General features: G+C 66.5%; 1 protein-coding gene across 4 annotated transcripts; it reads right to left on the bottom strand.

The window, feature by feature from the left end:
- Positions 1-21: 21 nt before the first annotated feature.
- SNED1 (sushi, nidogen and EGF like domains 1) lies at positions 22-23187 on the bottom strand. 4 transcript variants are annotated; one of them, XM_062005656.1, is made up of 33 exons: positions 22868-23187; positions 19788-20075; positions 19041-19181; positions 18294-18456; positions 17324-17449; positions 17085-17198; positions 16200-16313; positions 15892-16005; positions 15684-15800; positions 15292-15417; positions 14933-15037; positions 14409-14522; positions 14181-14297; positions 13563-13679; positions 13362-13478; positions 13024-13137; positions 12769-12942; positions 12467-12580; positions 11984-12097; positions 11206-11319; positions 11007-11120; positions 10131-10427; positions 8904-9087; positions 8708-8820; positions 8013-8291; positions 7565-7709; positions 7090-7172; positions 6335-6421; positions 3352-3468; positions 2924-3011; positions 2379-2462; positions 2116-2153; positions 22-1722 (listed from the first exon to the last, which is right to left on the bottom strand). In XM_062005656.1, exons 1-32 carry the CDS (start codon positions 23069-23071, stop codon positions 2117-2119), a joined length of 4335 nt encoding a protein of 1444 aa, XP_061861640.1. In that variant the 5' UTR covers positions 23072-23187; the 3' UTR covers positions 22-1722; position 2116. The 4 variants fall into 4 exon arrangements, with proteins under 4 accessions (XP_061861640.1, XP_061861641.1, XP_061861642.1 ...); XM_062005657.1 differs by lacking the exon at positions 2924-3011; XM_062005658.1 differs by lacking the exon at positions 10131-10427.
- Between the last annotated feature and the right edge of the window lie 1718 nt (positions 23188-24905).

The raw sequence follows: 24905 nt of genomic DNA, 5'->3' as shown, positions 1-24905 counted from the left end.
CACACAGGCGGGGTCTGGAAAAGGTGTTTATTTTTGAGAAAAAAAGGCAAACCCGAGGGACTGGTTCCTTTCCAAGGTTAGGTTAAACCTGCTGGTTGCGTTACATGGTGGGCTGGCTGCGGGGCTGGCTCGAGGGGGCCACACAGCCCAGGGCTGCAGGGACTGACCCACGTCAGGGCTGGCTGCAGCTGCTGAGCAGGGAGGGTGCAAACGCTTTCTGTCTGCAGCCCCAAACTCCCCTCCTCGGTGGACAGCAGAGGCTGTTGTGCTGTTGCTCTGGCCCTGCTCTTCCAGGCTGGCTTCTCCCCATGTACAGCAGGGAGGCTGGAGCAGGAGCAGGCAGCCTTGGAGGAAGACAAGGCAAGTCCATCTGATTCTGATTGTCGCCCGGGAGCAGAGCTAGAGGCCATGCAAGAAGGGAGCAGCACACTGGCCAGCGGGTCAGGTCATGGCTTGACATGGTCCCTGCCGCTCCCCGGCTGCTGCCTGATGACCCCGTGCTCCGGTGCTGCTGCAGGAGGGAGAGGCGGGTGCCAGGAGCACCCAAACTCTGGGGCTTGTTCTACTCTGAGAGGGTCTCCTGGGCTGCAGCTGTACACACGTCTGTGGGAGGGGAGGGTGGCCCCAGGGCTGCTCCCCACCCTGCTGAGGAAATAACACTCTATGCCATAGCTATGATATCTCTCTGGTATGTATTAATTTATAATATACACTGTGTACAGTAATACACAAACCTATGTTTAACTAGTGTTGCTGTACAAGCTCACACAAACTAGGAATGTTTCTAAGCTACACTTGTTCCTTGCCCTGGCACAGCTAGGGGGGCAGCTGCTGTGTGAGACCCCCCTCTCCAGCCCCACACCAGCAGCCAGGCCTGGGCTTCTGCCTTGGGGAAGGCAAAGGCTGAGGGAGTTCACTGGGCACCAAGAGCAGATGGTGCCCTGCAGGGGCTGGGAGGTTGGCAGCCTCACAGCAGGGGTGGTGATACACAGGTGGCAAACTTCACCCTATAGGTCACTTCTCAAATTGTTTCCAGGCCTTACATTGCTTTCTGAGATGGAAATTTGTTTAAAGCCAGGGGTTGTGTCCCAAGGAGAAAGGCAGGCAGGAGAAGCTGCCTCCGTTTCCTCCAGCAGGGCCCAGGGCTTTGGCTCCAGCGCCCACGCTCGCCTCGCTGCTCAGGGAAGCTGCTCACCTAGTCTCCTCCAGCCAGATCGTTGTGGGTCACGTTTCAGGTGATGGCTGAGGCTTGTTGGTCTGCATTAAACTGTTTTATTTGGGGGTTATAGGTAACTTATAACCTTAGGTTATGAAAACAGGTTGGTGCAGATGCTGTTGGCGGGGCGCTGGGCTCAGCCTCACTGATGCCTGAGCAGAGCCAGAAGCCTGTGGCCCAGGCAGAGCTGCTGGGGGGCTGAGGAGGGGCTGGTCCCCTCAGGGGTGGGCAGCCAGCCCCGGTGGTCTGGTGCTCAGCTGCGGGCAGAGAGGTGGCCGGAGCGAGGCAAGCCCGAGCCAGGGCCGTGCTGGTCCAGCAGAGGGAAGGGAGCGCGGCTGGGCGTGCGGGTCAGGCTGTGTGACCCTGATGGGCTGGAGGAGAGGGAGAGGCTGGTGCCAGGCAGGAAGGTTTGCCTGCTGTGTTCAGTCCAGCGAGCGTATCTGATCTTCCTGGTGTTTCAAAAAGCCCTTGGATGAGGAAAGACGAAGCTTCTACTGCTTTGAACTCTGTGAAGAAACAGAAGGAGAATGAGCTGGTGGGCAGAGTCCCCCCCGAAGCCCCACAGCTGCCTCTTCCCACCTTCTGCACCTATTCTGGCTTGGAGAAGGGAACCTCTCCCCTCCAGAGCTCCAGCTTTTGCCTTGCACAGGCAGGCAGTGCCCAGGAATTCCTTTCTGTGCAGGAATCCCTTTGCCATGAGGCTACAGAGCTGCAGGGAAGCACAGCATTGCCTTCCACACCTCCACCCCAGCCCCCACCCTCACCTGTGCAAGGTACCAGCCCCTTGCCCAGCAGCCATCCATCCCTCACAGCCCTTGCCATGGGGAGTCTGTGCTGTCCCCTCCACCACCCCAGCCCCCCGTGCAGGGACATGCCAAGGGCCTGCAGCAGGTACTTACACTATGGCTCCTTCAGTGTGTGACTGTTGCTTGGTTTTCTGGAAGAGAAGGGAGGAGAGTGCTGTTGAGCTGTTGCTCGCAGGGAGGACATGCAGAGCTGAGGATGGAGCCATCGCTGTGCTCTGCTCGGGGTGCTCATGCCCCTCTCCAAGCCCACCCCCAGCCTGGGCACCCTGCACACACTGAGAGGGGGACACTGGCTGCGGGCTCCTGTCCCAGGCCCTGGGCTGGCGGTGGCACTCAGTGTGTGCCACTGGCCCTACCTGCTGTCTGGCTTCTGGGAACCGGTGCTCTCACAGCTCTCCTTGTAGCAGACGTCCTGGTGTACCTTGTAAACTCTCCTGTACCTGCAGGCAGCAGAGGGGCGAGTTGTAGGGAATAACAGGGCTGGGTCTGCTTTTATGAGGGCGAGGGGAGAGTCTCGGGGGGGTCTCTCTCGATCTGTGCAGGCTGCACATCCCTGGCAGGGAACAGGGCTGAGTGGGCAGGGGGCAAGCAGAGCCCCCCGTGCCCTGGCCCTGTGTCAGGACTGCCCCAGCCCTCCGCTTGTAGGGGGGGAAGGTGGGCAGGGGCTGCACGGGCAGGGGGCTGCCGCGGTGTGGGAGGCACACACCAAATCCAGCCTCCGCCACGGGGAGGGGGGTGACACGCTGCAGCAACACGCTGCCCTGGAGTGCAGCCGCTGAGGTGGCCCTGGGGGCACAGGAGGCCATTGAGGCTGTCCTGGGGGCTGAGGCTGTCCTGGGGAGGGGGCAGCCTGGCCCTCTGTCCCTTCCCAGCGGGGAGCACAGCCGCAGGCAGTACTCACAGGTAGCGGCAGGTGCCTCCCTCCCACACAGGGAATGACTTGGCTTCCGAGTACAGCCGCGTGCACGAGTGTGGCACCTTCTTGCAGGCTGCTTGGGAACAGGAGAGGGGAGCTATCAACGAGCCCGTCTCTGGCCCTGCCTGCCTGTGCCCTGTGGCTGGGGTCGGGGAGGCCTCCTCGCCTTCCCCTCCGCTGTCCTGGAGCGCCGGGCTCCACAGAGCTGAGGAGCCAGAGCTCGCGTGCTCATGGTACCCGGAGCGCGAGGTGGGCAGGGCAGGAGCCCGTCTGCCCTCTCTAGCAGAGCCTGGGCACGCTGGGAGCGCTGAGTGGGGAGGGCCGGGTGCTGCCGGGGTGTGCTGGGCGCCCTGCGGCCGGGTGCTGCCAGGCTGGGCGCAGGGCAGGAGGGAGCAGGGCCCTGGGGCACTCACCCAGCTCACAGAGCCGGCCCTTGAAGCCCGGGCGGCAGTCGCAGTGGTAGGACTCGGCCTCCCTGGCACAGGTGCCTCCGTTCCTGCAGGGGTTCGTGGAGCAGTTCTGCCCCTCACCTGCACAACACGTAGGGCTGTCAGTCCCTGGGGCCATGGCACAACCCTCCCCAGCTCCCAGCACAGCCCTGCCCGGCTCCCAGCACAGCCCTGCCCGGCTCCCAACAGCACTGCCCGGCTCCCAACAGCACTGCCCGGCTCCCAGCACAGCTCTGCCCGGCTCCCAGCACAGCCCTGCCCGGCTCCCAACAGCCCTGCCCGGCTCCCAACAGCCCTGCCCAGCTCCCAGCACAGCCCTGCCCGGCTCCCAACAGCACTGCCTGGCTCCCAGCACAGCCCTGCCCGGCTCCCAACAGCACTGCCTGGCTCCCAGCACAGCCCTGCCCAGCTCCCAACAGCCCTGCCCGGCTCCCAGCACAGGCCTGCCCAGCTCCCAACAGCGCTGCCCGGCTCCCAGCACAGCACTGCCCGGCTCCCAGCACAGCACTGCCCGGCTCCCAGCAGCCCTGCCCAGCTCCCAACAATGCTGCCCAGCTCCCAACAGCCCTGCCTGGCTCCCAACAGCCCTGCCCAGCTCCCAGCACAACCCTGCCCGGCTCCCAACAGTGCAACCCACCCCCAGCACAGCCCTGCCCGGCTCCCAGCACAGCCCTGCCCGGCTCCCAACAGCGCTGCCCGGCTGCCAGCACAGCCCTGCCCGGCTCCCAGCACAGCCCTCCCCGGCTCCCAACAGCCCTGCCCGGCTCCCAACAGCCCTGCCCGGCTCCCAGCACAGCCCTGCCCGGCTCCCAGCAGCCCTGCCCGGCTCCCAACAGCCCTGCCCGGCTCCCAGCACAGCCCTGCCCGGCTCCCAACAGCCCTGCCCGGCACCCAACAGCACTGCCCGGCTCCCAACAGCCCTGCCCGGCTCCCAACAGCGCTGCCCGGCTCCCAACAGCGCTGCCCGGCTCCCAGCACAGCCCTGCCCGGCTCCCAACAGCCCTGCCCGGCTCCCAACAGCGCTGCCCGGCTCCCAACAGCGCTGCCCAGCTCCCAACAGTGCTGCCCAGCTCCCAGCACAGCCCTGCCCAGCTCCCAACAGTGCTGCCCGGCTCCCAGCACAGCCCTGCCCGGCTCCCAACAGCCCTGCCCAGCTCCCAACAGCACTGCCCAGCTCCCAGCACAGCCCTGCCCAGCTCCCAGCACAACCCTGCCCGGCTCCCAACAGCGCTGCCCAGCTCCCAGCACAGCACTGCCCGGCTCCCAGCACAGCACTGCCCGGCTCCCAACAGCGCTGCCCAGCTCCCAACAATGCTGCCCAGCTCCCAACAGCCCTGCCTGGCTCCCAACAGCCCTGCCCAGCTCCCAACAGTGCTGCCCAGCTCCCAGCACAGCCCTGCCCGGCTCCCAACAATGCTGCCCAGCTCCCAACAGCCTTGCCCGGCTCCCAACAGCCCTGCCCGGCTCCCAGCACAGCCCTGCCCGGCTCCCAACAGCCCTGCCCGGCTCCCAGCACAACCCTGCCTGGCTCCCAACAGCCCTGCCCGGCTCCCAGCACAGCCCTGCCCGGCTCCCAACAGCCCTGCCCAGCTCCCAGCACAGCCCTGCCCAGCTCCCAGCACAACCCTGCCCGGCTCCCAACAGCGCTGCCCAGCTCCCAACAGCCCTGCCCAGCTCCCAGCACAGCCCTGCCCAGCTCCCAGCACAACCCTGCCCGGCTCCCAACAGCGCTGCCCAGCTCCCAACAATGCTGCCCAGCTCCCAACAGCCTTGCCCGGCTCCCAACAGCCCTGCCCGGCTCCCAGCACAGCCCTGCCCGGCTCCCAACAGCCCTGCCCGGCTCCCAACAGCCCTGCCTGGCTCCCAGCACAGCCCTGCCCGGCTCCCAGCACAGCCCTGCCCGGCTCCCAACAGCCCTGCCTGGCTCCCAGCACAGCCCTGCCCAGCTCCCAACAGCACTGCCTGGCTCCCAGCACAGCCCTGCCCAGCTCCCAGCACAGCCCTGCCCGGCTCCCAACAGCCCTGCCCGGCTCCCAGCACAGCCCTGCCCGGCTCCCAACAGCCCTGCCTGGCTCCCAGCACAGCCCTGCCCAGCTCCCAACAGCGCTGCCCAGCTCCCAGCACAGCCCTGCCCGGCTCCCAACAGCCCTGCCCAGCTCCCAACAGCCCTGCCCAGCTCCCAGCACAGCACTGCCCGGCTCCCAGCACAGCACTGCCCGGCTCCCAACAGCGCTGCCCAGCTCCCAACAATGCTGCCCAGCTCCCAGCACAGCCCTGCCCGGCTCCCAACAGCCCTGCCCGGCTCCCAACAGCCCTGCCCGGCTCCCAGCACAGCCCTGCCCGGCTCCCAACAGCACTGCCCAGCTCCCAACAGCCCTGCCTGGCTCCCAACAGCCCTGCCCGGCTCCCAGCACAACCCTGCCCGGCTCCCAGCACAGCCCTGCCCGGCTCCCAGCACAGCCCTGCACCGCTCCCAGCACAGCCCTGCCCGGCTCCCAGCACAGCCCTGCCTGGCTCCCAGCACAGCCCTGCCCGGCTCCCAACAGCACTGCCCAGCTCCCAGCACAGCCCTGCCCGGCTCCCAACAGCCCTGCCCAGCTCCCAGCACAGCCCTGCCCGGCTCCCAACAATGCTGCCCAGCTCCCAACAGCCCTGCCCAGCTCCCAGCACAACCCTGCCCGGCTCCCAACAGTGCAACCCACCCCCAGCACAGCCCTGCCCGGCTCCCAACAGCGCTGCCCGGCTCCCAGCACAGCCCTGCCCGGCTCCCAACAGCACTGCCCAGCTCCCAGCACAGCCCTGCCCGGCTCCCAGCACAGCCCTGCACCGCTCCCAGCACGCTGCAACACCCCAAAGGAGAGCCAGGAGTAATGATGGGGCAGGAGCCCACGCTGTGCCCCCTTGTGTGTGTCCCAGCTCCCCCTCATCCCTCTGTACCCAGACTTACTCTTGCTCTTTGCTTCCCGCAGCTGCAGTGCCAGGCTGCCCCGGCTGGAAACCTCCACGTTCTCCAGCTTCACTGGAGCCTCTGGCTCTGGGCAACAAGAGGATCAAACGTCAGTTCCAGCCAAGGCCAGACCCAAAGGCAACTCTTATAGGAGCCAGCCTGCCCCGTTGGCACCCTTGCAATTAAGGTGACTACCTCACCCCTCCTGAGGGCTGTGGGATATGGGCTCGGGGGAGGCAGGGGCAGAGCTGAGATCTGCAGCAAGGCCAGGGCTGCAATCAGGTGTGCCAGGCCCCTTCCCCACCCCGTGGCATCCCTGGTCTGGTAGGATACTCTGTGCTGGCACTTGTATCCTTGGTGTCTGGGGATGGCAAATGCAGGGAGGATGGTCCTGGCTAGTGAAGGGCTTCTTGCCCCGGTTCTTTGCTGTGGTTGGCAGGGGGGGGCTCAGGCTGCTGGGCAGGCAGGGGCTGTGCTGGAGGGCTGTGGGGTCCCTGCCCAGGCACCCACTGCTGCAGGCAGGGGAGAAGGGCAGCTCATGTCCCAGCCAGCACTGCTGTGGGCCCTGTGACTGGCTGTGCATCACCCCTCTCCCTGGAGAGGAGTCTAGCAAGAAGGGCAGGGGTTAGCCTGTCCAGGGAGAAGTGGGAGGGCTTGGCCCCAGCAGCCTGCCTGGCTGCCACCATGTCCTGGGGGGAGGCACGGAGATGGCAGTGGGTGACAGGAGGGAGGTAGAAAGGCAGCAGAGCACTTACGTGTCTTCACAGTGACAGATCTGCCCAGCGCAGGGCCGAACCTGGCGCTGATCCTGCCTCTGCCATCCACCAGCTCGGTGAACCTAGGGCAGGAGAGCCGTGAGGGCACCGAGCACGAGTCCCTCAGGCCGTGGCCACCCCCTGACCCAGGGCTGGGGGGCAGCGGGACAAAGCACTTGCAGGCTCGGGGCAAGTCCCATGGGCTCAGCTGCAGGCAGCAGGGGGAAGGCTGCTCACAAGGCAAGGGCTGCCTGGCCCGGACCTCCATGGGTGGGCAAGGGGCTGCCTGGCCCGGACCCCCATGGGTGGGCAAGGGGCTGCCTGGCCCGGACCTCCGCAGGTGGGCAAGGGGCCGCCAGCGCAGCGGGAGCGTGGCCTGAGCCCGTGCACACTGCAGTCAGGGGCTGTGAGAAGGGGCTGTGCTTGGCCCACTGCATTGGGGAGAGGCCGGAGTGCTGGGGCAGTGCCTGCCTACCTGGGGGCTGGCGAGGGCTCCTCGGCTGTGTCTCGATCCGCCAGCAAGCGGAGCTCGGGCAGGAAAGCTGGCGGCAGCCTGTTGCGTAGCACCCGGGGGTGCCCGGCCTGGTTCCACCGTCTCTCCAGAGCCCCGTCCCTCTGCACTGCAGACCAAAGGGTTGGGTCAGCACAGCGACCCAAGCTCCCAGCCGGTCCCCCGCCCTCAGGCTGCTGTTTAGGGCCCTCTGAGGGACTCTGCACGCTCGCCACACGCCTGGGCTGCGAGTGCCCATCCTCATCAAACACCCACGGAGCCGCAGCTCCCTAACGGAGGCAGCGCCCTGCAGCCCCCCACCCCGCCTGTGCCCTGTCCCCACAGCCCGGGGACAGCAAGTCCCCAGCCGCTCATTGCTCTCTTGCTCCCTTGGCTTCCCCCCGCCGCGTGGGTTGCCCTGAGGGGCACTCACGGGTGCTGACGTAGAGGTGGATGGGCTCGCTGTGCAGCTGGCCCTGCTCGGTGTTCTGCACGGCCGTGACGGACAGGCGGTACCGCTGCGCCGGCAGCAGCTCCCGCACCGTGTATGCCGCCAGCTTCCCGTTGGGCACGTAGCGGCTCTTGACGCTCTGCGCCGTCGTGACGTTGATGATGTACCCGTCCGCGGCGCTGCCGGGTGGCTGCTCCCACGCCATGGACACCGAGCTGGCGCCCACGCGGGACGCCGTGAGGTTCTGGGGGGGAAGAGGCCCTGGGGCAGGTGGGAGGAGGGAAGGAAGAGGGGTTGGCGCTGGCATCGTTGGGCTGCAGCTGCCCCACTCGCTCACACGCCGCCTCGGGCCGTGCCCCGGGCAGCCCTTGGCATGGCTCCAGCCGGGGAGATGCTCAGTGCCAGCTCCTCGCCAAGGCAGGGCCCCGCCACACCCTGGCACCCGTGTCTGGCTGGCACACTCACTCTCTGGCTGTCACACGGGCCTGACCCGGTGCCATGCAGGGCTGAGCTCACGCCGGCCTCGGGTGGCCGGTGGCCTCTGGCAGGGGCAGCCCACCGCCCTTCCCGAGCTGCCCGTGTGCCTCCTGCCCACCGCGCTGCCCCAGCAGCCTGACGGCTCTCACCCCTTCCCCTCCCCTGCCCAGCCCCAGCATGGTGGCAGCAGCCCCACTCACTGGTCCACACGTGGAAGGGGGCCGTGGCCAGGCTCTCAGAGGGGTGGTCTTCCGTCCCCAGACCGCTGAGCGTCGTGACGTGGACGATGTACCTCTCTCCTGGCTGCAGGTCCCTGGGGAGGAGGAAGGCAGGGTGTGACGGGCGTCGTGGGCAGGCTGGGGGCCGCCTGGCCCGGCGCCCACCCGCCCCACTCACAGGAAGGTGTACTTGGCCACGCTGCTGTTCAGCTCCACGGTGCGGGCCGCCAGGTCCCCCGGCTGCCGGATGGACACCCGCACCCTACTGACAGTGGAGTGCTTGAGCCGGTGGAGAGCCCACTGCACCGTGATGGCGCTGGCCGTCACGTTCGTGATCTCAAAGCCTTCCACCGGACGCGGTCCTGGCCGGAGCAAGCGGAGAGGGCTGCGGTCAGTCAGGGCTCACGGCGGGTTGCGCCGGCCCTTGCCCGTGTCCCCACGCCGGGGGTCCCGCAGGAGCAGCTCCGAGCCGCCCACCCACAAGGCCTCGTGCCAGTCCCGGGGGTTGTCCTCTGGCTCCAGCGCCCTACCTCCAGCTCCAGAGGGGCTGTGGTGCCTGGATCTGGCCCTTAGCCCACCACGCAGCCCAGGCAGTCATCACGAGCCCGGCTCTCGCTGCCCTCGGCATCCAGCCCTGGTTTGTGGCTTCCCCAGACGCCCTGGCCCAGGGCGCAGGCGGCTGTGCCAGCACCGTGCCTGCCTTCTGCCCTGCGCTTCGCTCAGTCTCAGCCTACTGGCGGGGATGTTGCCTGTGGGCTTACCTGCCACCGTGCCAGTTTTGTTAGAGGGCAGCTTTTCTAGGTCTAATCCTCTCCATCCTCAGTTTGTACTTGATTTGTACATCCTCCTGCCTCAGGAGGCAGCTGCTCTGCCTGCCCACATCCCCGCAGAGGCACCGCTGTGCCCCGTTCCTCTGCCCGCAGAGCACGGGTCCCTGCCAGCCTCTGCCCTCTCCCTGCTGAGCCCGGCGGGACGGTGGGGCAACTCACCACACAGCTCCCGGCTGGCAGAGCTCCCCCAGCCCTGCTGCCCAGCTGCCGGGGGGCTTCTGTGGCCCAGCCCCGCGGCATTGGGGACCCGCGCTATGCTGGGTCCCGTGACAGGGTGGTGTGTCGGGCACAGCCCGGCCCCGCTGAGCTCTGAACCCCACTACGGGCTCTCTTACCCGCCCCTGGGCATGGGCCAGGTGAGCCACGGCAGCTCCAGCTCCCCCTTACTCACAGCAAAGAGAACAGCAATTCTCTGTGCCGAGCGCTTTCCAAAGGCCCCTGGCTGGCTTTTAGGATCCACGAGGCCAGAGGCAGCGGGGCCGGGCCGTGGCTGGAGCCAGCGGTGGGACGGCGGCGGCAGCAGCCCTGGGGCCGCGCGCGCTCGCGACCGCCATCCCCCCAGGGACGCTACTCACTAGTGCGCGTGGTGAGCATGACGGGCCTGCTGATATCATTCTTGTTGTTCACGTTGCGTTTGACTGAAAAGACAGAAATATTGTAGGCTCTGCCGGAGGCTAGTGCCCGCAATTGGTGGGCAGAACGACTTCGGTCCACAAAATCTGTCCTGCGGTAAGAGCCGTCGAGGGATACGTACGTCACGGCGTAGCCGTCAATGAGTTGCCTGGCGGCTGCGTCCTCAGGTGGGTGCCAAGAAATCAACACACCAGTGTCCTCCACCCTTTCCACCTTTAATGAGGTTGGTGGCAGCAATTCTTCAGGGTGTGGGCAAAAGCAAAGGGGAGAGGTAACGCCATGAATCTTTAGAGAACAGACCCCGGCAGCAAGAGGCAGAGCGGCAGCGATGGAGGATGGGGCCCTGGCTCTCTCCCTCGGCGCGCCCGGCCGGGACCTCGCAGGCAGCGCAGGAGCAGCCGGGGAGTGCTCCCGGACACCGCTGCCCGGCAGCGCCGGCGACCGAGCGCTCGCTGTTGCCCACCGGGCCCAGGGCACCGGCGAGCCGCGGCCCCGGGGAGGCCAGCGCCAGCGGTGAGAGGCTTCCCTCGGACGCCTCGGCCTCCCCTCCAGAGGGCATCCCAGGGATCGCCTGGATGGCTGCAGGGGGCCACGGGAACCCGTCCCCGGCGTCCTCGTGCTGAGCCCAGACGGCGCAGCAGCGGCTCGGCCCAGTGCCCGCCCGCCACGCTGGGGCTGCCCTGCGGAGCCGAGGCCCCAGCCCTGCCTGCCTCACGGAGAGCTGCTGGTCCCGGACGGCGTCGAGGCGCGTGGCGGCCGCCGCCAGGCTGCAGTCGAGCCCCACGCCACGTCCCGCTGCCTCTGCTGAGGGCCTTTACCTTTTTCGCAGCTCTTGCCTGTGTAGCTGACTTTGCAGGTGCAGCTGTGGGTGCCGTTGCCGGGCAGGCAGTAGCCTCTGCTCCCGCAGGGGCTGGAGAAGCAGGGGTCGCTGGCTGCGGGAGACGCCGGGCCCGGCAGCGTTAGCCGTGCTGGCTGGCCGAGGGGCCGTCCCGCACCGAGCCGTCCTGCCCGCCTCACCTGTCTCACAGTGGTAGCCAAAGAAACCCTCTGGGCACACGCAGAGGTAGGAGCCCCTGTAGCTCTCGCACTCGCCTCCGTTCCGGCACGGATCTGACTCACAGGCATCCACCTCTGCAGGCAGGGGGAGACCGGCGGTGAGCACCCGCAGCCCAGCACGGGTACGACCCCCGGGGGGCAGCAGGATGGATGGGCAGCCTGGGGCTCGGCACAGCTGCTCCAGACCCGGAATCCCACCTGACTCTAACGTGAGTACGACCCCCGAGCAGCAGCAGAATGGATGGGCAGCCTGGGGCTCAGCACAGCTGCTCCAGACCCGGAATCCCACCCACGCCCAGCATGGGTATGATCCCCCGAGGGGCAGCAGGATGGATGGGCAGCCTGGGGCTCCAGACCCAGAATCCCACCCACGCCCAGCATGGGTATGACCCCCCGAGCAGCAGCAGGATGGATGGGCAGCCTGGGGCTTGGCACAGCCACTCCAGACCTGGAATCCCCCGCAAGCCCTGCAGCAGCCACATCCCCTGGCAGGGGTGGATGCCTTCCAAAGGGGATTTGTCACCAGACACACCTTGTTCCTTCCCGCATCCCCACCGGAGCAGTTTCAGCTCTGCCCCTGACACCGCAGGCAAGGACAGGCAGCACCTGCCCAGGGTGAGTGCTCGAGTCAAGGTGCTCAAGAGGGTGACGAACCACGAGACTCAGTGCCAGCCCTGGCCACGGCCCAGTGCCCACGGCCCAGCCTCCCACCACCCCCATAATAAGGGTAAGTCTCTACCTGTCTTGCACTGGGTCCCCACAAAGCCTTCGGGGCAGTAGCAGATGAAGGATCCAGGCAGGTCCCGGCAGGTCCCACCGTTCTTACACGGCTCTGACTGGCACTCGTCGACATCTGTGGGGTGGCAGGAGGAGCAGCACTGCCTCAGCACAGCAGCTGGGCTGGCAGCAGCAGGCAGAGGCTTCTCCCACAGAGCACAGACCCTCCCCACATCGCTTCCCACCCAGATCCCGAGGTCCAGGGCTTAACGGGCGCCGGGAGGTCATTGCCCCATCCGTGACGGAGGTGCCCACGCAGCGGCCCCTGCGGGACCAGGAGCGGTGGCTGTGCCCTCGCCGGGCAGAGGAGCGCTCGCCGCTGAGGCCAGTGGCACAGCTCCAGCCGGGGGCTGTGGGGCTTACAGCCGCCGTTGCTCCGTGGGGCTGGGGGTGAGGAGGGCTCTGTGTGCAGCAGCCAGGGAGCGCGCCCGGTGCAGCCCCGTACCTGACTCGCAGTGGCGGCCGGTGAAGCCCGGCTCACACAGGCACAGGAACTGGGCCACGTGGTCCTTGCACTGGCCGCCGTTCAGGCAGGGCTGGGACCGGCACTCGTCGATCTCTGCAGGCGCCAGGGCAGGGAAGAGACAAGGCAAGAGATGTGAGCACGGGGCAGGGGTCCCCGGGGCGGGGGGGCTCTGTCCACCACAGGCAGGGGAGGACTGGAGTGCGTGCCCCGGCGTCCCCTGGCTGTGGTTGTGACCGCTGGGACGGTGCCCCAGGGCTCGGCTGCTCCCCGGCACTCCTCACCGTGGCATTCAGGGGGGTCGCTCCAGACACCCAGCGAGTGGCAGATGCGGGGGTGGTTGTGCTGGCTGAGGGTGTAGCCCAGCTCACACTGGTATTCAGCCAGCGAGCCCACCTTGGTGGAGTTGAATGAGGCCTGGGCGTGCTTCACCTCACTGGGGACACCACAATCGACCTCTGGGGAGAGACCAGGGGGTGAGCAGGGCCCACAGCAATGGCTCGAGGCCCCAGCTGGCAGGGGCAGTGCGAGGCCCTTACCAGACTGGCAGTGCTTCCCCACGTAGCCCACGGGGCACACACAAGCGTAGCCCCCACTGAGGTCCTCACAGGTAGCACCGTTCTCGCAGGGGCTAAGGAAGCACGGGGAGGGCACTGCAAGGAGAGCGGAGCAAAGAATAGCGTCTGTGCAGCTGGCAGAGCCCACAAACCAGGGCGGCCACCCCCCATCCCCCTGCAGCAGAGCACGAGGAAGAGCCAAAGCGCTTTGGATTACAGGGAGGAGGGTCCAAAGCAACCAGCGAGGCTCACTTGCTGCTGCCGCGCCTCCCCAGCAGCCCCCCGCCTCCCCTGGCCCGGCACACCCCGCTCACACCCACCGATCTCACAGTGCCGGCCGCTGTAGCCCGGGGGACAGTCGCACTTGTACTTGCCGATGTAGTGGAAGCAGGTGCCCCCGTTCTGGCAGGGCCCCGAGGCGCAGGGGTCCGGCTTACCTGCGGGCAGAGGGCAGCGGGGCTGAGCGGCGAGCGGGGTGGCTGCCGCCTGTCCCGCGCGGCCAGCACCGGAGGGGGACGTACCGATCTCGCAGTGCTTGCCCGTGAAGCGGTAGGGGCAGGAGCAGTGGTACTCGCCGTCCGCCTCCCTGCAGGTGCCCCCGTTGCGACAGAGCCCCGTGCTGCAGAGCCGTGGCTTAGCTGCGGAGACAGCACCGGGAGTGGGGGGTCACGCACACGCTGCTGCTGTGCCCTGAGAGCCAGCATCTCCCGCCAGCGCCCCCCAAACCCCTGCACCGCGGCAAAGCCGAGCACACCGGGGCTGCACAGCCCTGGGCTCGGCAGCACCACCATGCATCTGCCCTGCAGGCGCCTGCCAGGGTCCCAGGCACACCGTGTGGCCAGAAACTCAGGCATGGAAAACACCTTTGATGCTGATGGTGGTGTGCAGCAAACACAGCTGCTGCATTGGCTGTTGCAACCCTCAGGGAGTGTGACAGGAGCCACACAACCACCCCTCCACCCTGCAGGATGGGATGCGATGGGATGGGATGGGATGGGATGGGATGGGATGGGATGGGATGACCTGCACCCACCTCCAGCCACAGCCCAGCAAGCAGTTGCTCATCTCCCACAAGGGTCCAAGCCTTTCTCCCCCCACCCCGCCAGGCCCTGGGGCTGTCAGGAGCTCCCTGCGGGTACCTTTCTCGCAGTGCCTGCCCAGGAAGCCTCGAGGACACTCGCAGGTGTATGAGTCGTCGTGAGCCTCACAGGAGCCCCCGTTCAGGCAGGGCTCTGAGTCGCAGGGGGACGGCATCGCTGAGGAGCCAGACACAGGGCGTCAGCGGGGATGGACGGGCAGGGGAGCAGGGGCTGCTCCCCGGGGATGGCCGTGTCCCTGCACAGCCCTGGTCCCACAGCCCCACTCACTGTGGTTGGTGCCGTAGTCGGTGTGGCAGACGCAGAGGTAGCTCCCGCCGTACTCCATGCAGTACCCGCCATCCGGGCACTGCGTGTTCACGTTGCACGGCGTGGTGGTGACTTCTGCAAACACAGGGCCAGCACCAGCCTCTGTCAGCCAGCGGCTGGAGGGCACCTAGCAAGGGGCTCCTAACTTTTCAGGGTCTGATGAGACAGGACACTCTGTACCCCTCCCTACAGAGCTGTGGAGTGGAGCGAGAGGCTGCGGTTCCCTCCACTAGAGAGACGAGCTGAGGCCAGAGGCTGGGGCCGAGAGTCGAGGGCTGGGGCAGGTACCCCTCAAGGGGAAGCAAACGGAGGTGGAAGTGTTGCCTCCTCACCAAAGGACAGTATTTTCAGGCTCCAATGGAGTGTGTGCCACTGCTGCCGTGCCGGGCTCAGGCACAGGCAGGCTGCCTCCTTGCTTGCCCCACAGACTGCCTGGCTTAAGCATCCCAGGGAGAAAAGCCAGTGCACGAGAAAGCTTCACCTACCGAATTCACAGAGGAGACCAAAAAACCCAGGTGGGCACTGGCAGACGGTGACGTTCCCCTCCAGGCAACTGCCCCCGTTGCGACACTCGCAGCCCTCCGAGAGCTCTGCAAGAGAGAAGACGGGAGTTTCCCAGGACCCCTCCTGCCTGTGGGGCTGGGACAGCCCACACAGCCTTGCCAGATGTGAGGGGAACTCAGGGTGGGCAGCAGCTACAATCCCCCTGACACCCAGGCACAGCCTCCTTCAGTGGGCTGCACACTGTTCAGCCCAGCAACCCCAAGCAAGCTCTGCAGTACAGCTGCTTCTCCCTAGGGCTCCCCTAGAGCCATGGCACCCACCAGAGAACCCCGGTACTCACTGTCACGACAGTCCTGCCCGGTGTAGCCCTCCTGGCACTCGCAGACGTATCCCTGCTCCGTCTCCAGGCAGCTGCCTGCGTTCTGGCACGGGTGGGAGAGGCAGGCGCCAGGCACACGGGGGCCGCCTGTGGGACATCCAGGGGGCTGATCCAGAGCCATCCCAGCAGGACACCCAGGGAGCCCTGTGGGGCACAGCTGGCCCAGCCCTGCCTCGCACCGAGACCCCACTGCAACCGTGCAGCCCCGATGGAAGCGGCTCCCTCCCGGCAGCCCCCCGCACGCTGCCCCCCGCCTCTCAGCATCACCTGCAGCTGACCAGCCCTTCTTTAGCCGCTGCTCCTTCCCCCCGGCTGCCCGGCGCCAGCACCCTGCTGGGTACATCCCCACTCACCATACTGGCAGTTGTTGCCGTAATAACCCGGGGAGCAGGTGCAGATGTAGCGGCCGGGGCGGATGTAGTTGCACGTCTGCCGGTTGCGGCAGCTGCGGTCCTCGCAGGAAGATGAGTCTGCAGGGGAAGGCCAGGCAGCGATGAGCAGGGGGCCTGGGAGAGGGGCCATGATGGGCAGCAGGGACGCGGCCCCAGGCAGAGCGGGCACCTGTCTCACAGCGCTGTCCCACGAAGGGCTCCGGGCACACGCAGCTGTAGTTACCCACCATGTCCATGCAGCGCCCACCATTCAGGCACGGGCTGGACTCACACTCATCCACCTCTGCAAGGGAAGGCCAGGGGCAGTCAGGCGCTGCCAGTTCCCCATGAGGGACCTCGCTCAGGAGGGGGAAGGCACGGCTGGAGAAAAGGTCAGCGCCACCACCAGCAACACCGAGTGCTCCCCTCCCAAAGCAACAGCCGGGGTGAAGCAGAGCGGGCACCGTCTCCCGCCATGGCACTGCTCCTGCCACCCACCTGCCTGGCAGTCTGTCCCCGTGTACCCCGGCTGGCACATGCACACCGCCGTCCCATTCAGTGCCTGGCAGCTCCCGCCGTTCTGGCACTCTCTGCTCTCACATGGCGACTCTTCTGCAGCGGGACACCGAAAAAAAGAGGCTGGGATCAACCTAGGCACAGGACCAGCACGTGGCATCCTCTGCACACATGGCGATGCTGGGAGCAGGCAGCACGGCTTGGAGCCACCAATGCACCCTCCCCCGTGGCAGACAGCAGCCACGTCCCTCCCAAAAACCCTCCTCGGGCAGCTCAGCCCTCTCGTTCCCCAGCACCTCTGGGGTGCCAGCGTGCCGCGCTGGGCGTTTCTGCCTCGCTTCCTTCCCTGAACATCAACTCCCTGCTCGCCTTCTCCACTGGTGCAAAGGCTCCCTGGGAGCCAACTGCTTTGGCAGCACTGGCACTGGCCGGCAGAGGCCAGTGGGGAGGGAATTGGCCACCACGTCCCCTGCCAGGGCCTGGGAGAGTCCCCGCTGGCTTCCTGGGGCTCGGGACCAGAGCATCACCTGCAAAGCAGGGCCTCTGAGACTCGTGTTCAAGCACCAACCGCCAAGTTCTCTCGCTACGGGAGTGGTGGCAGAGCGCGGTGCTGGCGGCGGCGCTCAGCAGAGCCCTCGGCCAAGCCGGCTGCCGGCAGGAAGGGCTCGTGGCCAGAGCGCAAGTTCCCTTTGCCTGCAGCAGGCTGAAGTCCAAGCCAGCTGCTGCAAACCGCTCGGGCCCAGCAGTTGCTGCAGGAGCCCTGGTCTCAAAGTCTCTCTCTCCCTCCAGGAGCAGCAGAGCCTCCAAGGCCTCCCCCCTTCCAAGCGTGGCCAAGAGCCATCCCCGCCGCGGCGGCCCCGTGCTCACCAGTCTCACAGGTGGTGCCTCTGAAGCCCGGCGGGCACCTGCAGCTGAAGCTGCCGTCACCATTGAGACAGGTGGCTCCATTCTGACACGGGTGGGAGAGACACTCATCCACATCTGAAACAGAGCCCCCGTGTTGGGGCAGGAGCTCAGGGCCAGGGCGGCGGCAGGGGTGGCCGGGCTGCCTGCACACCACGGCAGTGCCGGCGGCCAGACCCGCTCCCCGCGGCGCCGGCACTCACCGATGTGGCACCTCTTCCCAGTGAAGCCGGCCAGGCAGGAGCAGGTGTAGGAGGGGTTCCCTGTGATGCAGTCCTCGATACACTTCCCCCCGTTGAGGCAGGGCCGCAGTGTCAGGCAGACGGAGGCTGTGAGCACAGCGGTGCTGCGCTCAGCCCGCGCCCCGGCAGCGCTCACCCGCCGCCAACCCCGCGCCCGCCCGGCTCCCGCGGCTGCTCCGGAAGCCCACGGGGGCTGCCTGCCTCACAGGGGGCACGGCTTGCTCCTCCCGGGCTCCCCTGGGACAGGGCAGTGGCTTCATCCCTCCTGTGCCAGGCGGAGAAGCCGCACGGGGTCGGCCCTGCCAGCCTGTGGGTGCCCTCGTGTAATCAGCTAGGGCAGAGGGGAGCGGAGAGAGCCCCTGTACAGTAAATGCACCCGTAACACAAGACACACGCAGGTCACGGGCAGGAGAACACGGCCGGGAAGGAGTGGGGATGAGGTATGGGAGGCCGTTGGCTCTGTGGGGGATGTGTCAGGGCCCCTGGCATGGGGAGTGTGGCCCAGTCCTGGTGCCCAAGCCCCACAGGGCAGCCTGGCACTCAGCAGCCCCCGGCACGGCTCGCCCCGGCCTCCTGGGGCTCGCACACATGTGCATGCCCCGAGGGTGCCAGCCCCTCGTGCCCTGCCCAGCAGCAGGGCAGTGGGGTCCTGCCTGCGCGCCGTCGCCTCCTCCCCAGCCTCCCTCATTGCTCCCCACAGGCTCTTTTCATCTCCAAAGTCTTCCTCCCCCTCCCCATTTGCTCTCTGGGCCCCAGGGCGCCCATGGGTGCCGTCCCCAGCCGCAGCAGGCCAAAGGACTTTCCCCTGCCTCCCCTCCCTCCCCATGCCCTCTGAGCCGTCTCCGTGGGGGTTGAGGCAGGGAAAGACGGGGCTGGAGAACAGTGTGGGGTCGGGTTGGGAGTTAAATAAACCTAACTGCTGTCCTCTTACTTGTATTGCTGCAGCCCCCCACTTGCACCTGGGCATCATCGATTCTGAACACCCAGCGCCCGGGGATACCCACATTTGTCGTCATCTCCACGTCAGCGATGTCATCGGTGCGGGATCCGGGGATGTTGAAGTAGCGCTTTCCATCACCGGCGTTAAAACCTGCCTGGAACGACAAGGGCAGAGCGTGGAGAGACGTCACTAGAGCGCAGGGGAAGCGGCTGCGGCGCGACGGCTCCTCTCAGACACGACGGGGCGAAGCGTCTGCCCAGCCCAGCCCCCTCCGGGCTTCAGAGCCCATCGGCTTCCCCTCCACCTGCGGCACCCTGCCCGCGGCAGCGAGCCAAGCACGGATCAACTGCCGGTAAATTCACACATCCAAACGGGCACTGGGGCTTTGGCAGGTGTGGGTGTTGGCTTTTTCTCCCTTAAACACAACAGCGCACACAAGGACGAAATCCAAACACGAGCGAAAGCTGCGCTGGCTGCGGCAGCTGCTCTTAAAGGCCGAGGTTAGGAAGGAAAAGGGACAAGGAGGCAGCAGCCAAGGCAAAGACCTGTGGGTTTGGAATAACAAAGCCCCCCCTGTACGGTCTCAGCTCTGGGAGCCAGAGCACACATGGATATTTAAGAACCTTAAAAGAAGAAGTCAGAGCAGGGGGAAGCTTTCCACCTCCAGAACCCCCAGAGCAGGGGCTGGCGGGGCAGATGCGCTCCCTGGGCGCCCCGGAGGCCGCGGCCGCCGCTTACCTGCGCTGCGATGCCGCCGAGCCCGGCAATGTCCCCCCCACTGCTGGCGTGCATACCCGTGGTCCAGGTGATGGACTCATAGTTGAAGATGGTGAAGGAGAGCTTGCCGTCCGTGATGAGGACAATCTGGAAGGTGTTTACCTGCAGCGGGGACGGGGAGAAAGCAGTGAGCGGGCAGGAGAGCCACCCAAAAACTGGCCAGGAAACAAAATGACAGAAGGAGCATTTAGCAAAGGGGTGTTTCCTCGACCTGCCGTTCTCCTCTGCTAGAAAAGGTAGTTGGGTTTAATTACTTTTAACCCTAAGGTGTTGTGATCCCCCTGCCCAGCACCACAGCCAGCGGAACAGCTTGCTTCTCCTCCCAGGGGGAGGCAAAAGAATGGGGAGAAATGTGGCTATCAGGCCTCTGGGAGAAAGGTATCAAACCCCATTTGCAACCAGCTCCTCAGCAGGGCCACAGGTAGGCTGGCAAACGCTCGGCAGAGGCTGGGCAGAGGCTGGGCAGAGGCTGGGCAGAGGCTGCCTGGGGGGGGGTGCCACTGGTGATTCGCAGCCTCCACAAAGGGAAGAGTTTGTTTTTGCCAGCCCAGAGCTGCTGTGTCCCAGCACGGCATCGCATCAGAGGCGCGGGGCTCAGTGAGCCCTGCCGCCAGCGCCGCGCTGCACGCAGGAGGCACCGAGGCTTTGGTGGGGTGCTCCTTGGAGAGAAGTGGTACCCCCTGACTTTGCTTTGCCACGGCCACTCACCGGCGACAACGAACTGCCCCCGAAGAAGGTCACTCGGTACCAGGTGGCGATGAAGACCCACTGCGCGGAGAAGGCCGGGAACTCGGGGAAGTACTGCGCGATGTCCCTGCTGGCGCGCTCCAGGATGGGCTGCTCCGTGCTCTCCCGGTAATACACGTCGCCCGCCCGCCGGTTATCCACGTCTGCCCAGAACGCGGCCACCACGCGCCGGTCCTTGGAGATGGGGAAGGCCACGGGCGTGAACTGGGAGACCTCCCTCAGGAACGAGATGATCCCATTGTTGTTCACCTGCAGAGGGGGAGAAACAAGGGGCTACCATTGGTCCCCCTGCACCATCAGGAAGCCGCGCTTCAGCCGCACTCTCCCGTCTCACCTTCCCGCCCCCCTTTCCACAAACACTGGAGCGCTTCTGCTCCCTGCCCTGGCCACGGAGACGTGCCCCAGCGCCTGCAGCCCCCCAGCCCAGCCGGAGTGTGGCTGTGAGGCGGCAGCTGCCTGAACAAACCCAGCCCTGTTCTCCGCCGCAGCCGGGCCGGGGGAAGTGGAACAGCTGAGAAAACTGCAGCGGCCCCGGTGCTTTAAACAAACAGCGCCCAGCGAGCCTGGCCAGCTCGCAGCCGCGCTCTTGGTGGGGACAGGGGCTGTGCCGGTCACTCCTCGCTCTCTTACACCTTGGGGCTACGTTGTGCCCATGCCAGGAGGGGGATTTCGCTGGGCAGCAGTCCATCCGCTAGCACACACAGTGCTCCGAGTGAGCTGATGGACATATGGTCCCCAGGTGACCAATGTCACTGCTCCATGCAAAGCCCCCAGTGCTGGCTGGGCCTCAGCACACTGCTCTCGTTAAGCTAGGAGATGCCAGACACTCAGGGCAAGGCACTGCACGCTCCAAGCCTTGCCCCAGCACTAATTAACTGGGATAACTGCAGTCCTGGGATGCTCAGCCAAGGCGTGCATGGCAGAGGCAGCCTTCAGCCCAGGGAAGGAAGCTGGAGATGTGGATGCTGCTGCCTGGAGTGCTGCCTCCTGGCCAGGGGACACAGCAGGAGTGAGGGAAGGGAAGAGAACCTCTGCCTGCTCTGCTGCAGAGCCAGCAACAAGGGGACAGGGATCAAAGTGAAACACTCTTGCCCTCAGCCCCGAATTCCCCGGTAGGAGACCCTGGCAGGGTGGGCAGCTCCCAGGCGCTCCGTTTCCCTGCCCGGCAGCAGCAGCAGCACAGGCAGGAGCACGCAGCTCCCCAGCTGAGATCCCCAGCACACAACACCTCAGTCCTGCAGCACCCGGGCTGCAGGGTGGGAAAGGAGGGGCACAGAGCAGGCAGGAGGCTCCTGAGCAGAGAGCTGCCCTGGCACAGAGCAGCCCTGGCATACAGGGGCCAGCAGCAGTGCCACGCTCGTGTGCCGGCAAGGAACTGGGAGTCACTGTGCCACCGGGAGCCGGGATGAAGCCGATGCCTGCACCATGGCTACTCGCAGGCCCAGGCAGTAATAGGCTGGGCTGTGATGGCATCGAGGGTCCCCAGTCCCAGAGAAGGGTCCCCAGCCCCTCATGTGAACACAGGGCAGTCCTTGCTGTGACTAAAGGGAAGAGGATTCCTGTTTCTCAAAGCCTCTGTAACCCCGCGGTGTCCGCAGAGGAACATTCTTCCCCTGATTAAAGCAAGATGGGAGAGAGCTGGAGCCAAGAAGGGCTTTTTGTTGTTGTTGCTGGTTTTTGCGAAGGAGGAGGGGGTGGCTGGAGGCAGCGCTCGAGGACAGAGGTTTCCAGGTGAGCAAAGCCCCAAGCCAGCTCCCAGGGACAGCAGCTCCCTGGGGAGGAGCAGCCCTGCCACAAACCCCGGCGCTGGGGGAAAGCCGAGCTGGCCCTGCAGAGCCATGGGGGCTCATCTCGGTTCAGGAGAGGGGGACGCACCTTCCTCTGACCCCCACAGCCCCTTCAAGCCCCAGATTTCATATGGAACACCCATCATGTCACCTGGCTTCTCCCAGCCTCCTCCCATGGCGGCTCAAGCCCCAAGCCCTGGTCCCTCCAGCCTGATGGCAGGGCTGGTGCTTTTATCAGGGGGGGAAAAAAACCCACCAGTGGGGACCAAGGACATCCTGCACTTAGCTGAAGTGGTGGGACGATGCCCAAGCAGGCATCGAAGCAATGCTCAGCCATCTCCTTTGCCAGGCAGCTCCAGATCACCGGTCAGCCCAGAGCAAACCAGGGAGAAGGGACCAGTATGCTGGAGGATTCAGTGCTCCAGGCAGGAGCTGGAGTGGGGAGCACAGACCTCACCCCAGGACACAGGGCAGGCATCTGGGGGCGGAGCTGCCCAAAAGGCTCCAGAAACAACGGGGCACTCCAGGCTGCTCCTCTGCCCGATGGCCACAACCGTTGAGGGACAGGACGGGCCAAGCATGACTGAGGGTTCAGCCACGGTCCCCTCCGTGGGGCTGGAGGGCTGCAAGCGAGCATGTCAGCAGGGGTCCCGGTAGCCCGGCCGCCTCAGCGGGTGCAGGGACCAGAAAGAAGAGGATGGTGCCAAACGGCCAGCCCAGCCAGCTGCAACACAGCCCAAAGGGCAGCTGTGTTTATTCTGCATCGCACCCAGAGCCTGCTGCCGCCTCCTTCCCGGCAAGGGCCACCATCCAGGAGCCGCAGCGTGCCTGCTCCCATCTCTCACCACTCACCAGCCCTGCCCGGCTCCCTGACGCCGGGACCCCCGCGGCACAGCGCTGCGGGGACTGGTCCCACGGGGGATCTCAGCTCCAGGCGGGGCTAAGCCCGGGGCTCCCCTCTGCGGGGGGAGGGCCTCGTCCAGCCGTGCCGGCAAGACCCCCGCGGCGGCCCCGGCCCCTCCAAGCGCTCCCCGAGCCGTGGCCCCGCGGGCTCTGCCGCTGCCCTCAGCGCATCGTTATCGCCGCGATGCTCCGAGTCAAACGGGCACCAGGCGACAGCCCCCGTGGAAACCCGGACGCGCTCGGCTCCTTCCGAGCAGAACAGCGCTTACAAACCCAAACAAACCGAAACTGACCCAAACACACCGCAGGAAGCAAACAAGCTGGGGCGGCCCCGCTGCCCCCGGTACTCACATAGAGGCCGGTGTGCCCCGCGCCGAAGAACGGGAAGGGGACAGAGAGGGGCCGCAGCTCGGAGCCGCCGTCGTCCTGCTTCCGCGTGGCGGCGTCGCCCTGCGTGGGCCCGAAGGGGTAGAAATCCGCCAGCGGCACCACGCCGCCGGCCCACAGCCACTCGCCCAGGGCCACCAGCACGGCCCAGCCCGCCAGGCGCCGCATGGCCGCTGCGACCCGCCGCTCGCCTCTCACGCCGGCACCGGCCACCGCGGCATGGCGCGGCAAGGACGCCCGCGAGTGGGCACGCGGAGCGGGGCCGGGGCGGATCGGGAGCGGGGCCGGGGCGGATCGGGAGCGGGGCCGGGAGCGGGGCCGGGGCGGATCGGGAGCGCGGCCGGGAGCGCGGCCGGGAGCGCGACGGAGCCGGGGCGGGCGGCGCGGAACGGGAGAGCGCTGCCGCCGCGCGGGACGCCTTCACCCCGCCAGCCCCGCCCCGCCGCCTGCATTTGCATAGCGCAGGGGCGGGCAGCCAATGGGCGCCCGGCGCGCCGGGAGGGCGGGGGCGGGGGCGGGGACATGCAAATGAAGCGGGGGCGGGGCGCGAGGGGGCGGTGGGGGTCCCCCCCAGGAGGGGCGGTGCGGTCCCGGCGCGGGGTCCCCTCATGGGGAGCGATGGGGTCCCGGTGCCTGGTCCCCTCACCGGGGAGCGGGGGCTGTGGGGTCCCGGCGCGGGGTTCGCAGCCGCTTCCTTGCCTCCCGAGCCCCCCACGGAGCAACCTCGGGCCGCCCCCTGCTCCCCAGCTAGCCGCCACCCAGGGACACGCGTGGGTGCAGAGCCCCTCTCGGAGGCAGCCGCGGCTCCGCCGTCCCTCAGCTGCAATTCAGCAGCGGGTCCCCTCTGCTCCTTTAAAACAGAGGGCTGAAGGGAAAAAAAAAGAACTGGAATAGAAAAAATTGTGTTATTTGCTTTTTTTTCCTTCCCCCCCCTTTTTTTTCAGGTGCTAAAAATATTATCAGGAAATTCTTTTCAGGAATGCCATGTTTTAAGTTACGCTTTGGGCTCAAGAGCCTCTTTGTCTTCACCGGAGGGAAAAAAAAATAAACCCCACACCCACCCTCCGTTTATCATCAGCAAATGAGTCCCCCCGAACGCCGGCGGGGCTGCCCCCAGGAGACCCCTCTGCAACGCACCGGTGAGTTGTGATAGTTAACCGAGAGCTGGGCGCTACCTGTGCCGCCACGGCGCAGGTGCTGGGGCAAGTGACAGGACTGGAAGCGGGGCCGTGAGCCCCCGTCCCCCGCCCACGGCTCTGCCCAGCCCGTCCCACGGCACCGGCACCCGGGTGCCTGGGTGCAGCGGGAGGGGATGCGCGGGACAACCCCCATCCAGCCGTCCAGGGTCCCGGCAAAACTGGGGAGGGCTGTCGCCTGCCCCCGGTGCCGGGATGGTGCAGGAATCCGGTCCCCGGCTCCAGAGGTTCTCCGTGTTATTCCACACCCCCGCTGAATAAATATCCTCTGCTGTAACGATGGCGAGGTACGTTTGAAAAAGGGCCAAGGAACAAATTATGTAAAGAGCGAAACGAAGGAGCAAACAACAGCAGGACTGGGTTAGGACCAGCCGCGGAGGCTGCCGTGGAAAGTCTGCCTCATCGGGGGCCCTGCGCTGCCATCCGTGCGAGGGTGCTCCCAAAGCAGCGCTGGCACAGCCGCGGCCGCCGCTGCCGAGGGGGAAACTGAGGCGCGGGAGGGAGCGAGGGCCGAGGGCTGGCCGGGCTCGGGGACGGGCTGGCGGCAGCACGATGCAGCACCCAGGGCAACGCTCCGGGGCTCCGGAACACAGCCCTGGCCCCTGGCAGTGCCAGGACCTGTGCCCCCTCGGGGCGGCCCCGAAGCCGGACCCTGGCGTCTGCCAAACCCCCTGAGATGCCAGGGCACCTTCGGCTGGACCCCTGCCTGCGTGCAGCCGTGCCCTGCCGAGCCCTGCTGCCGAGCACGGCCAGGAGTCCCTGTCCCTTTAAAAATCTCCTGGAAGAAAATGTTAAAAGGAAAAGAG

Source organism: Colius striatus, chromosome 12 (assembly GCF_028858725.1).
Source record: "Colius striatus isolate bColStr4 chromosome 12, bColStr4.1.hap1, whole genome shotgun sequence".
Taxonomy (NCBI): Eukaryota; Metazoa; Chordata; class Aves; order Coliiformes; family Coliidae; genus Colius; species Colius striatus.
The sequence above is the reverse complement of the archived record's forward strand: the minus strand, read 5'-3'. Positions and strand labels throughout refer to the sequence as shown.

Excerpts from the sequence above, each read along its gene's own strand:
- SNED1 (XM_062005656.1), bottom strand. The coding sequence starts at position 23,071 with ATGCGGCGCCTGGCGGGCTGGGCCGTGCTGGTGGCCCTGGGCGAGTGG. Across the intron at positions 20,076-22,867 it reads CGGGGCACACCGGCCTCTAT|GTGAACAACAATGGGATCAT; the intron begins GTGAGTACCGGG and ends CCCCCTCTGCAG. Across the intron at positions 10,428-11,006 it reads AGGCAAGAGCTGCGAAAAAG|AATTGCTGCCACCAACCTCA; the intron begins GTAAAGGCCCTC and ends CACACCCTGAAG.